The sequence below is a fragment of the Mycetomoellerius zeteki genome, unplaced genomic scaffold, assembly GCF_001594055.1.
Source record: "Mycetomoellerius zeteki isolate Tzet28-1 unplaced genomic scaffold, Tzet1.0 scaffold31, whole genome shotgun sequence".
Lineage (NCBI taxonomy): Eukaryota > Metazoa > Arthropoda > Insecta > Hymenoptera > Formicidae > Mycetomoellerius > Mycetomoellerius zeteki.
In genome coordinates this window covers 1,807,877-1,821,769 of record NW_017257294.1, presented here as the reverse complement: position 1 = coordinate 1,821,769, position 13,893 = coordinate 1,807,877, and the positions used below count along the sequence as shown (strand labels likewise).

General features: G+C 35.0%; 1 protein-coding gene across 14 annotated transcripts in view; it reads left to right on the top strand.

The window, feature by feature from the left end:
* Nucleotides 1-7,690, top strand: part of da (transcription factor daughterless) — a 78,269-nt gene extending 70,579 nt beyond the window's left edge. For 3 of the 14 annotated variants that reach the window (XM_018451320.1, XM_018451311.1, XM_018451323.1), the window contains exons 4-13: nt 163-447; nt 708-866; nt 1,588-1,647; nt 2,178-2,330; nt 2,440-2,557; nt 3,892-4,042; nt 4,345-4,434; nt 6,972-7,117; nt 7,212-7,366; nt 7,446-7,690. In XM_018451320.1, the coding sequence (XP_018306822.1) occupies nt 163-447; nt 708-866; nt 1,588-1,647; nt 2,178-2,330; nt 2,440-2,557; nt 3,892-4,042; nt 4,345-4,434; nt 6,972-7,117; nt 7,212-7,366; nt 7,446-7,490 (1,362 nt within the window). In that variant the 3' untranslated portion in view covers nt 7,491-7,690. Of the gene's footprint in view, nt 1-162; nt 448-707; nt 867-1,587; nt 1,648-2,177; nt 2,331-2,439; nt 2,558-3,891; nt 4,043-4,344; nt 4,435-5,769; nt 5,860-6,971; nt 7,118-7,211; nt 7,367-7,445 lie in introns of all 14 variants that reach the window. The other 11 variants (XM_018451322.1, XM_018451319.1, XM_018451315.1 and 8 more) reach the window with 10 other exon arrangements.
* Nucleotides 7,691-13,893: the final 6,203 nt, after the last annotated feature.

The following is a 13,893-nucleotide window of genomic DNA, read 5'->3' as shown; positions in this document are numbered from 1 at the left end:
TCCTTCTACAACAGAGAACCTCCGAGGACAAATTCTGAGATTCCGATATACTGGACGCAAGTTCGATAATTAACGTTGAAGATCGCGTATTCCCACGACTTCGCCTCCGAGATGGTTACCACAAGAACCGAGCGTCAAACCATTTGCGCTTGGCGGTTTCAGGCATACTCAGCGATGTCGCCGAATGGTGAATCTGCAGCGCCGATCCTGGGCTCGGCGGTGACCAGTGCGGCTTCCCTGCCGCCAATGTCGACATTCCGGGGTAATGCCGCGGTCGCGGCGAACAGCGGCACAGGGGCGCCGTCGCCGGCATCGTTGCAATATAGCCATAGTCCTGGTGCACCGACGACCGCGCCTTCCGCGCCCAACACTGCGCCCACGACGAACCAGCAATCCACCACGGACGACACCCTCGGCAAGACCCTCGCATCCGTCGTGAGCACTCGAGTATGTGTCCGTCGTCAAGTCATTTTTTTTTTATGCTAATAAAGTAAAAGATAATTAATAGAGATAAAACGTTATAAGATAATGGATATTATCTATTAACCGAGACAATACTTGAACGATCTAAGTAATCTATGTAACATTTGTCGCAACATTCAGACACATCTTACTTTACGACGCGACGTCGTCACTTCGCGAATGATTCAGACGATCGTACTTCGTAATAATATGTTACGATTGCGTCGTTATCACATTTTTCACAGATTTATCCCACGGACCAATCAGTATCCAGTTATAGCAGTAATCCATCTACGCCCGTCAGTTCGCCACCACCTTTAACCGGTTCGGCACCAGGTTGGGCACCTGGAGCCGCGCCAGTATCTCCGCATTTTACGGCGGATCCCAATCGTGGTATTCACATGGTATGTATCTCGTATTTCTATGATTACTAATTATGATTGACCCGGCACAAGCTGCAGGACCTTTTCAACGTTGTCCATTTTCAAATTACTTTAGGAATTTATTATTTTATGATATATGGAAATCTCTGTAATAGATCAAACATCGTTGAAAGGTTTCTTAAACGCGTGTATAATTTTGGCCGCTTCAGAAACATGCACGGGACAATTTTTCACTTTTACAAGCGCTGGAAGAGTTATGTTTTTCCAATGATATTTCGCTATATCTACACTATATATCGACGATATTATCAATTATCACTCGCGCAATTTTTGTATTTTTTGGGAGGGGGGAGGATTGTTACGAGCAACGGAGGAGCGGTATACAAGCGGAAATATAAAGAAAGGATTTGCTGTTGTTTGTGTCATAAAGGTTTATTTTTCATTAAAAGAGGTTACAGTCGCTATTCGCACATAATCACGCAGCAATCACTGAAGTTGCACAAAGTGCATGATCGCGTTTGCACCGAGAAATCACCGTTTGTGTGCTTCCTTTATGAGCGACTATTTTTATTTATATCCTCCCTTCGCCCCTATTTGCGTACAAATTAAGTTTATCGTTCCTCCCGTTCATTTGGCGACACACTTTTATTCATTCCGCCCTGTTTGTTGTGAACGTTGTGTTGACTTGGTTGTTTCTCTTTTTTTTTTTGGTTTTGTTGTTGCGTTGGTGTTGTGTGTGAAGCCGGCGCCTGAACAGCAGAGGCTAGACGATGCCATCGGCTTCCTTCGCGACCACGCCGAGGTGAGGACCGCCGAATTTCAGTTTTTTTACCAACCTTCTCATTTTCTCCTTTTTTTTCCACATTCTTTACGCATGTTTACACCACGACAAATGCCACGAAATGTCCATTGCACTTGCTAATTACGCTTTCAATTAATTTTGATTATATATTGTGATAAGATTTTCACATTGTACACAATGTATAATCATAGCTTGTACTTTTCCATTAACAAAACTTTCGATAATCAGTCGGCATTAAATCCTTTAATTAATCTAATCGGTCAGACTCTTTTTTACATAATATACTTTTGCAATTCTACTTTCCTTCCAAGATGCTTTTTCGATTAGCCGAACTATCTATCGTGAAGCGAAATGGAAAAATTCAATATTGAATTTCTCTCTTTGAAACTTTTCTGGAACAAACTATAAGAATCTAAAGAAAATAAAAAACGTCAGCGATACGTCTTCCTATAGAAGTCCTCGAATAATAATGAAGCAGTAGACAATTTTGAGCTATCGGCGCGTAATCGAGTCGCATTTTTGGTATTCTGTTGGTACAGGGGGCACGAATGGAGGAGCGGTTAGACGATGCCATAAACGTATTGAGGAATCACGCCGAAAGTCAAGTAGCCCTTCATCTTGGACCAGTTGGTCCACACGGCGGGATATACTCGCATACCTCACCACCGCAGTTAGAACATTTGGTAAGGAACTTTGTCAAGCAGCAAATAAAAAGTACCAGGGCAATTACGGATTGCTGGATTGCTCCTGTCCTTTTATTTATTTCGCGATATAATATTATAACTGTTTCAGACGAGTCCACATCCTGCGGTAACGGTGACGCAACCTCAGGGTTCCTATCCCGGTCTTACACCCACGCCCGACACAGATGGTTCGATCAAGATCGAAAGGTTACCTGTGACGAATGCCAGTAAGTTGAACCCGAAGTGATATACGGGATGTACCGCAATATAATTTGCAACATAGGAGAAACCAGATCACAATTACGGCGGCAATCCCTATAACAAAGTCTTGATAGTAGTCTTTCTTCGGTTTATTCTTGCGTTAAACACATTCGATGATTTTTTCATAAGAAAAATAAGAATCGTGATTACGCATTACTTTTATCAAGCTGTTCTATTCTTGCATCGTCGCATCATTGAGCAGTCACTTTTCCCATGAATTCCCGCGAAGGAGAGGGAAAAGGGAAGGAGCTCCCAGGTGTTCCACACAACGGACTCGCGGCCGAATAAGGAAATATTAGATAAATCACGCGAAGTCTTTGCTGTCCGGTGGTCGTGCCTGCATTATTCCCGTGAGTACATTCGGTTATCTCGCTCTTCGTTTCTCTTTCCGCCTCGTTGCGTCCGTCCCTTTCGGCCTCCCGCACTCTTGGAGTCATTATGCCGATGGAGAACATTTAGTATCCTTTTACTACGGATTAGGAGATCCTACCTATGTTAGTTTGTCGAAGGAATGCAGAACACTCTTGCGAGTTTAGAAACTATTTACGCGCTTTGTACTGTAGAAATATGTAGATGGAAATTCACGAAACCTCTGCGATAACTTCCGTGAAAAATAGTGTATTGAGAACTAAAGAGCTCAAATCCTTTAAGGAAATAAATACATTCAATTGCGCAGATAGCTGCACCATAAATATTTCATTTGTAGTTGCAAGTGCGTCACCGAGCACGATATAAAAGTGATCGCACTTTCGCACACAACCGTCTGATTTATCCACTGTGATTGTCCGCGAAGACTTTTAAAGAGATACATTCGCGGCATAATACTATTCGTAATACTCTCGCGAATCATTAGGCGAAAGAGAGAGAAAACATTTAAGGTCTGCTGAATCAGAGTTGAGCGAAATCCAATAAAGCGCGCTTCCTGCTCCTAATTGGACGCTTTTCACGGTTTCGTGACTAAGCCTCCTTGCCTAAAGCTCCGGGATAATCGAAGATCGTGATCGCCGTCTTCGGCGAAGGTCAGTCGCGTTTATTCTTTCTCCATTTCCGGGTAAGTCCGTGCCATTTTTCCGCTGTTGCATCAGATAACCTGGCGACAATGCTCGAATGAGGCTGCTGTCATAGTCTGCTTTTGAAACTCCTTAAAGAGATACGTTTTGATAGTTACCTTTAGAATTATGAAGAAAAGAAAAACATACACTGACATAAATTTTACCTGATTTCTTCTGTCTTGCAAATTGTATAATGTAACAATGCAATTGTCGTGGAAATTTTACGCAACAGTATTAATAATAAGCAGAATACATCCCCTTAGAAAAGAGGAAAGATCCGCCCGACAGTAGCGGCGGCGAAACAAAACCATCAAGCAGTGAACTCGCAGCCGGTGTAATCGGAGCTGCTACAGTTAACTCGACGTCGCAAGGAAAAGGAACGAAGAGATCGCGTAGATAGTAAGTATCTGAAGATTTTTCGAGATAAATTTTTAAATAAATCCCTCGATGGATTAGACAATGTCGAGCGACAAAAAAGATAAAAGCTATGATAAAAATAAGGAAAGTTGCAATCGATATACGCGTATTAACGTCATTTCGCTCCAAATCTCATGGATATTGAAAAAAAATAAACAAAATATTCGCTGCATTAATTTGAGAGTTTACTTGAAAATTAAACAAATTAATAATTAATTGGAGATGAGCTCTCCGATCTTTGAAAATTTATTTTTAAACTAACTTGCTGTGTCTTTGAACAACCGTTGTTCGAGCGCCGATGAAGACTGCGACGATCCTGGCACCAAAGCGGTGCGCGAGAAAGAACGTCGCCAGGCCAACAACGTGCGTGAAAGGTTAGTGAACACACGCAGTACGCACTTCGTTGCATCTTGATACAAACAATTCCTTCCGTCTTGTTCTCCGCTCCCACAATCCCGATAATATATATACGTCGCTTACGATGCGGATGATATGCGTATGTATATTCCCATCGCCAAGTGTACGTAAAAAAAAATCTCTGTACATTTTCCCGGAGAAAGTTCCTGGCCACCTAGCCTATGCACCGTATGCATGCCTAAAACGAGGTGCTATTTGTGACGAGCAATAAATCGTGAAACGATTAATTCATGAACGATCAGAGGAAAACGCGCGGCATGTTTACGACTTTGTTATAACATGAGTAATCCTTTACATTCGTTGCACTGTATAAGGCCCGTATTCAGGCGTGATAATTAAAATGTTTCTGGTTAAGAGGACAGAAAGAGATGAGACAAGATGGAATGTTAACAGCTCTCTCGTGCGTACCTGCAAATCAGTCTCATTTTAATTCAGCTGCGATTCGGTCCCTAGGCATGCCACTTTGTTTAGAACATTCCGCACTTATTCTGCATCACTGAACGTTGCATCAAATTACTCAGTTGTATAAACTTTTCTCTTTTTATCCTTACAAGCGCATTTTTTACTACCTTTGTACAAATGAAAGAACATGTCGTATTATTTGTAAACTAATAAATCTCACTGTGTTGGCCATATACGTGTCACATAAATTTTTATGAGGGATTGTCATATTATTCTCAAAATAAAAGTCGATCGATATCGATCTTTCAATTATACATAATCAAGTATTTCGATGTTAATTATCTTTTTTTTTTAAATCCACAGTGTTTCATTTTCTTATTTTATTTTGTGATTATTTTTAAATCCTTCCAAATTATGTTGTTCTGAAAAAGAAATTATAAACAATTATATAGATGTCATCTGCATTCTCTAATTTTCTAGGTCAGCATCAAAATAGAAGATCTACATTTTTCGATTCGAAAGATCACTGTCCCTTGACGTGATTATTCGCCATCGATTGTTTGTTCTGTGCAAAGAATACGGGCCTTTAAATTCGTAACCTACTTATTATCCACTCAAATGATGATTTCAAAATTATGAAACCATCTGCGTGTGTTCATTATTATATTGCTTGTCTATTGCAATAAGAAATGTACGAAATTCGCTCGAACAACAATTAGGTGATTAGACTTCAGCAAGTCAAAAGCCATTTTCTTGCAACTTGCGACTATATCGCGCGCGTGTCGCTTACGTTAGTAATTCGATTGCCGTTAGGTAATTTAAGCGATATAGGCTAGAGTAAGTTGTGACGTAAGCCAGATGATTAATCGCGTATTGTTATTGCGCAACTGTTGTTCGAGCGCTGAGGACGAGGATGATGATCCCGACATGAAGGCACAAAGGGAGAAAGAGAGGCGGCAAGCAAATAATGCTAGGGAAAGGTAAGATCAATGATATACGCAGCGGACATAAAAAAATATCAAATTTAATCTACAGTGATATGACAATTCCGGTCAGTAATAACGGCGGCCCGTATTCTATGTATATGTGACATAATAATGTAAGAGAATATTAAAAGTATTTCTCGGTTATATATGATGAAAATAAATGACATATTTCCCCATATACAATATTTTACAAAATCGGCATGTTCTTATATATATATTTATGCATGAAAAATTTACTTCTATCACATGCTTACACAATTGCATTTGTATTAATAAAGAATTGCAAGATATGCTCAAAAGTTTCAACATGTTTCGTGTTTCAGCTAACAATTCATATTTTTCATTTATAAAAAATATGAAATTAATTTGATATACTCTTTTATTTTCGGATTCAATACACAGTCGTGAATTGCCGACAAATATTTATAAACGGAAATTATAAATAAATTTCTCAAATATAAGCAAATATCATGTGTACCTATATCGGTATAAAAAAGTATATTAATTACATGCGTTATATATCAATAAATATTTAGATATAATGACTAACAATAAGAGAATAGAAATAATATTATTCTCGCAGAAATTAAGCATCAGATTAAATACAAGTCTTTGTCTTAAGACATTTAAAGAACTTGTCGGCAAAATGCCAAGCTTTTGGCTTCTGTTATGAAAACTCGAGATTTAAGCTTGAAGAAATAAAAAAATTTGAAAAAAAATAAATTCATTTTTTTAGTTTTAATGAAAATATGTAATATGTAATAAATTAAAAAATTCTAATGCATATAAAAACTATATTTTATTCTTTTTATGATATTACGAAGTTTCCAAATGGAGAACTGAAACTTTTGAGCGATTATAGTATTGTACAATTATATTTCTCATAATTTGCTCTGCTGTATTAATTTTTTCTATTGTAAACATATACAAGAAGAATATTGCTTAATGTGATGAGTGTGTAAGTAGATGTTAAAAAATGTAATATTATAAAATTATTATATATAGTATATAATCAAGAACTCCTTTCTATTTACTATTGAAACTTAAAGAAGATACTCTCGCATTTTTTAATAAGTTAATTAACATAATTTCATTTTTCATCATAGGATACGTATCAGGGATATCAATGAGGCTCTAAAGGAACTTGGCAGAATGTGTATGACACACCTAAAGACGGACAAACCTCAAACGAAACTCGGTATTCTCAACATGGCTGTTGAAGTTATAATGACACTCGAACAACAAGTTAGAGGTGCATATACCAACATGCATTTTTATGATTAATTGTATTATATCAATCTGTGTAAATATTCGTGTGTTTAACCTATTCTTTTTTTTTTATTCAGAGCGGAATCTTAATCCGAAGGCTGCGTGTTTAAAAAGAAGAGAAGAGGAGAAAGCCGAGGATGGTCCGAAGTTACCAGGCCATCTTGCAGCGCACATAGCACATCCGCATTCTCATCCACACGCGCACTCCCAACCGCCCTTTCCCGCATTACCTGTAAGATTCTGTCAAAGTTAAATTCATACAAGTGGGATTATTTTGGGATGCATAAATAAAATATACATGTTTGTTTTAGGGTCCACAACCTTCCCTTCAGCACAATCCACCACAGCCGCAGTAGCAGCGGCTCAGTGGCGGTATCATTCTGTGTTAAGGGGTAGATACATCTTAAAATCAATAAAAAACAAGTTTATGAACATGACTTACATACCTATATAGGATTTTTCTCTGCTCTTATAAGTTGTGGGAATGTGCAAAAAATTGTGGATATTATGTGGTGCGTTACATTAGTAGAAGACAGAAAAGAAGAAGAGATAAGAAACACTCAATCGTAGTTTTAAAATATTTTGTTCGTTATTTAATATTTATATATTAATTAATATTTGTATAATTTTTTAATAATTTGAATTTGGCCTGGAAAACATCTATCTATTGATTTAAGGATATGTATGTATGTTTTGATGCTGTAGAAAAAACGACACAGGAATACCCATAATTTTTTTCGCAGTACTTCAATATGCAATTAATAAGGGAAGAAGTTTCCGTATGCGCTCACCCAAGAGTAGGGCAAGTAGTTTTAAGAGGCATCTACCCCCTCAAGGCGGCTTCAAATTATTTTTATAAATAGCGAAAAGAAAAAAACAAAGGAATATGGTTCCTCTTTCGAGATATATAATGTGTAGTACGATCGAAGTTTTATTAACGATCGAACTTCGCTGCTGACTCATGTTAAATTGCCCACTTCTGTGTATACACTACCGACACGGTTTATGTTATAACGCGCAATAGCTAGGAAGAGAACTCGAGTTGGCGAAAAAACGAAGTCATTGACTAGAGATGAAAATAAAGGCAGTATATTTCCGAATTAGATAATACTTAAATATACTTTTTGATTATACATATCAACGGAATTAGGCAAATCGTTGATTAAGAACTCCACATTCTTAAAAACTTATCCTTTTTCAACTCTTTGAATTTAACTTTTTGCCAATTTGGCACATGGATTATGCCGCCTTTATATTGATCATTAGACGTTGGCAATATTGTACATAGAAACTATTATTTACGAGCGTTCAGAATGTGAATTGAAGATGCTAGCGGTTCGTTCACGCTCGCGAGAACATCATTTGTAACTGGTTCGCGGTGTGATAAGAAAAGCACATTCCGATGCTTGCAGTTTCTTTTTTGACATACAGCTTGATCAAGGAAATAAAGAAAATGAAAAATATCTTCGAATATATCATTTCTTATAAAATTTGCTTTTGTGTAAAACTGAAGAAAGATAAAGCGTATATGATACGCAATGTATATCATTTATACATGTGTATAAAAAGAAGCTGCAAGGAACGTATAAATAATTGAACATTTCTTATAATACCGCATCGTTAAAAATACTCGCATTTTTAACATCAGTACCACTATCTCAGAGAAAATAGGAAAACATGGCCGTGAAGATACTTTACTTAACGAAGTTATCAGCATGTATTTATTTTACTATTCTTCAAGTGTTTTTTTACGGCTAGAATTTGATTGTGTATGCCATTTAAGTGCCATTTTTATAGAACTCTCTTGGTTTTAATGATATTATTAATGCATTCAGTTATAGTTTATATTAAGCATAATTTGTATGCAAATCACTAGAGTCCGACCGAAACTTCTGCCGAAACTGAACCGAAACACTCGGCGAAACACATGTCAATTTTAATCGAAACCGAAACCAAAATTAAAAAATAGGATTCTTATAAAGGCCATATATATAGACATGTTTATATATCATATACTTTTTTTTCATAAATATAATTTATTGAAACAATAATTAAATTTCGGCCAAAATTGAGAACCGAAATTTCAATTGTGTGTCAATTTTGGTCAAAGAATATAAATACTTCTTAACATCATAATTTAATTATTGAAACAATAATCACACATTACTGTAGTAATAAATTAATATTTATGAAGAAAAGCTATATGGTTTCAGTCGAAACTGACACGTAATGAGTGTTTGTTTTCAGTTTTGGTAAAAGTTTCGATTGGACTCTACAAATCACATCTCATTTTTATTACATGCCATTTTAATAATTTCGAATTTTGTATAAAATATTTTTATAATAATCGTAGGAAAATAGCGTGAACGATCCGTGCCCAAAACCGAAAGCGCATATGTAAGAAATAACATTATAAGAGATAACATTTGCATTACTTTCAACGAATGATTTGTTAATCATTTTATTACACTGATCGTTCGAACGATTTTTAATTTAAGAATAATGAAGGATTTTTAATTTAAGACATTTTAGGACATTCTTGAATTATACATTAATAATTTTTATGTATTATGTCTTTTATTGTCCGTGTCTCAACACGGATATAAATTGCAACTCCGAAATGGATTGTCCCAAATATTATTGTAGCATTGAGAAAAGCATTGGGCGGTAAAAATATGGAGTAAAAAGAAAGAATTAAGAGATCTTTCCACAATTATTGATCCAGATTAGAACGCTTTACGTTTTCGCAACAATTTGCTACGAGACATACATATATATTATCAGCAAGAATTGAAAAGCATTTATATGTGCCAAGATGTGAGCATTGCGAAAAATACTACATACGCTTCATGCGAGATATATCCTTGTTATGACAATGTTTACGGACGCACTTTACAAATGCGTTTTGCAGTGCTTTTCTTTCATGATGCTGCATTGCTGGAGAAAATACGATCTTTCGATGGCATCGACTGGTTTTGGTACATCGTCGAATCACTCTGGACCTTCTCAAATCTTCAGGGGGCTCCTCTTCCTGCGCTACCTTTGCCCACCGATCATTCGGGCAAAACTTTCTGTACTTATATATACGCGGTGAAGTGGAATATAGATTGAGCGAACGAAAGCTTTCATAAGGCGTGATATAGAAGATCGTTATGAACACGATTTAGCTCGCAAGTACGAGAAGAGCCAAACCAATCAATCTGTCATAATCATGATTAATTATTATTAATTATTATTATTATTATCGATTACTTACCGTTCATAAGATCTTTCGTGAAAAGTAAAGAACGGGACATTTTTGTTTTTGAACAAAAATATAGCTCAAACGTATCTGTACCCAGTTGCCATGTATTTTAATTTATTTAGATTCTTAAATAAATTTTATTGAAAAAAAGAAACCAACGCAAACACATCGAGTGCCCGTGTTTATTTCGCCTCTTTTCTGTTCTACTTTCTTTTTCCTTTCATCTACTATAAGTATATCTTCTCTTGAATAACATATATCTATAGCTATATTTTTCTTCAAAGGCAGTATTTCAAAAAAATTACGGAAGATCGTATACATGTTACATATTCTTGCTCAGATTCTATGACAGGCTTTTCCTTTACCACCTTTAAAATCTAAACTCATATCAAAATATGTCAAACATATCATATGTATATTTATTGCAGGAATCTGCAACATATTTTCTCTCTTTCGCTCAATTTTTAACTTAACTCAGTTTGCATATTTTTGTAACGATATTTTTCTGAAAATTATATAATTTTCTCATTACACAAAATTATACAATATTTATAGTATTATATTTAAATTATAAAGCTATTTTGTAAGTGAAATGGTATAAATTAGAAGTTTTTTGACAAATTGTTTATTAAATTTTCTTCTTTCATCTGTAATTAGCTACAAAATGTTCAAATTATTTGAACTGGATATCTGTTTCAGTTGTATGATGTATGATAGATGACAAATATAATTTTAAAGACACAGTACGCATGATATAAATGTAAAATAAAGATCTCTCTATGATTGCGAATCAGAATGCGATCGTACAGTACTAAGTACTGTTAATACTCTGTAATATTTGATACGATACTAACATTATAAATATTTTAAAATATTTTATTTTCCAAACCAGTTAATGATACGAGAAGAATTGAAAAGATCATCCCAACGCTGATTTTTATAAACTGTAAACTTACGTATTTTCACTAGATCGTAGACCTATAAAATCACTTTCGTTCTCGATCAGAATCTGTAGACTATAGGTAAGCTGATCGGCAAGAACTCGCACAACCTCGCTCCACATTTAATTAATAATCATTAATCATGCTCCGTTGCTTCGGCGACGCTTTATAAAATTATATTTAACATAAAAAAGGAGAAGAAGGTGAAAAAGAGAAAGAGAGAACGTAACGATAAATGTACATTGCGATAAATTGCAGAAAGAGCCGCTCACAGATACTAATAAAATACACGATCACACATCTGTATTCGCGAAGGTAATCATGTAAAATAATAACGACAATAAATAGCTCGTAAGCCAGTCTAAGCTAGACACGTGTCGATAGTCGTAGATAGTCAAAATGAAGCTGAAGAGCGAAGAGGTCTACATAGGGGGTCGAAGTCGAAATTGTCGGCCATAGTGGCCCCTTCACACAGACCTTTGTACATGAAACGAAATAATTATGCTCTTATAATAATGATGTTATATTTTCAAGTACGTGCATATCAAGAATACGGGGCACCGCACTTTGATATGAGTTGGTTGTAAACTGATTTCAGTTTATTGATTACTGTTAAGCGTAAATATCATTGAGAACATAAGGAACTATTTGTTGCGGTCTAATTGTGTGTAAGGGTTCAATTTTATTGGTACAACTGCGAATCGATAATTATCATATCATATAAGGGTGTAACTATATTAGATATATAATATTGTATAATATGTAATAAAAAAAGATTAATGCGTAAGTGGGTTGTAGGCAGTTTGTGTGAATGGGCCTAGAGGATGTTGAAACCGATCTCTTCGACCCTACATGCGATTAAGAAGAATGATGCGATTATTAATATTAATGAAGTACGAGATGAATATAAATATCTAAACTGAATAAAAAAGAGAGAGAAAGAAATAAACGAAAGAGTGCAAGAGAGGGAGAGAAAGAATATGAGAGAGTGAACAAGTGTATCGATTGAGAAAGAAAAAAAATATGTAATTATATCATTAGTAATATTATTATCACTAATATAATAAATGTGCCATTTTTTCCATAATCACAGTGTCGCTTGACGTGGATCCTGAAGCGATCCGTCAAACGTTTCTTTCTTTTTCTCTAATATAATTTTAATATACGCACTATTTTTGCCATTATTTGCTTTTTTCTTTCTCATTCGTTATTTTATTTGTATTATATTATACTCTCAGTATTTTAGATAATATTTACATTACGTTTTACGTTTTGCTCCTATGATACGCATACTGATTTAAGTTTCAATTGTATTTTATTATATACAGAATAACGATTAGCTATATGTATGCACAGAGTATGTAGATACATTTAGACATTAACAAGTACAGCACATCACGAGGCTGTACTTGCTCATTTTTAATTGATACGCCGCAAAACTTTGCAAATTATTGCAGTACATGCAAGCATTTGTAGTCCACATTTTAAAGTTTATATTTCTCGTACCTCATGTTACATACAAGACAAGATCATCGCATTACACTTTTGATAAGTCATCGATTATCTCTTCTCGAAGAGAAAAATGCAGCGGAAATAAACTTATTAATTTAATGCGAGATCGAATTCAACAATAATATTATTCCTCCCAATCATTACTGAGGAATTCATTATTAACGGTAATTTCGTTTGATAGTGAAAGGCTATTAATTTCGTTATTTCTTAACTACTATTGCAGGTGTATATCTTATATAATATTATTACGAAATTATGTTTGCACGACCGCGATATTAGCGGTCCGTCGCCGCTCTCATCCTAATACGAAACACGCGGTTAACCTCGGTTAAGAAATCCTATTGCAAATTCCATGCACTCAGTAGTTTTTGACCTATTACCCGTGTCTTTACATTAACTGGCGAAATATTTTATGGCTTTTAGAATTGTTCATTTTGTATAGATATATAAATATATGTCGCGTTGCACAATTTCATTCAATCGAGCAGGTTTAAAAGAAACCGTTGTCATCGTGTAAAACTGAATAATTTATTCAAAATAGATTTAATATTAAATTCCTAATAAATTACTAATATTAATAATCTTTCGTCGACGTTATTTAATCGTTTAGATAAAGTTGTATAAATATACACAATATTGTGATAAATATCTTATTTGAATATGAGATTTCTTCGTCGACCGTAATAGAAAATTTTATTATTATATGCTTTCTATTATTAATAATTTATTCAATAGTATATATTTTTCATTGATTTTTTATTAACCTTTTTAAAATAGCTATGCTTAATTTATATGTGCATATTCTTGTGTACAACTCTGCAGTAACAACTTACAATATACAATATCGCACATATAAATCTATTTGCTTACTATCAGTATCAGATATTCCAATCAGTATTTACGAATGCAGTTGACGTAAACCCAGTTCTCATAATAATATACAGATATGCACAGAAATATCAAAGGATATTTCTTATAAACTGAATAAAGTCCATTGAATATTTTCATATTACTATTATACGTACAGCAATTTTAGTTCTATTAATAATCTGATTTGCAAAA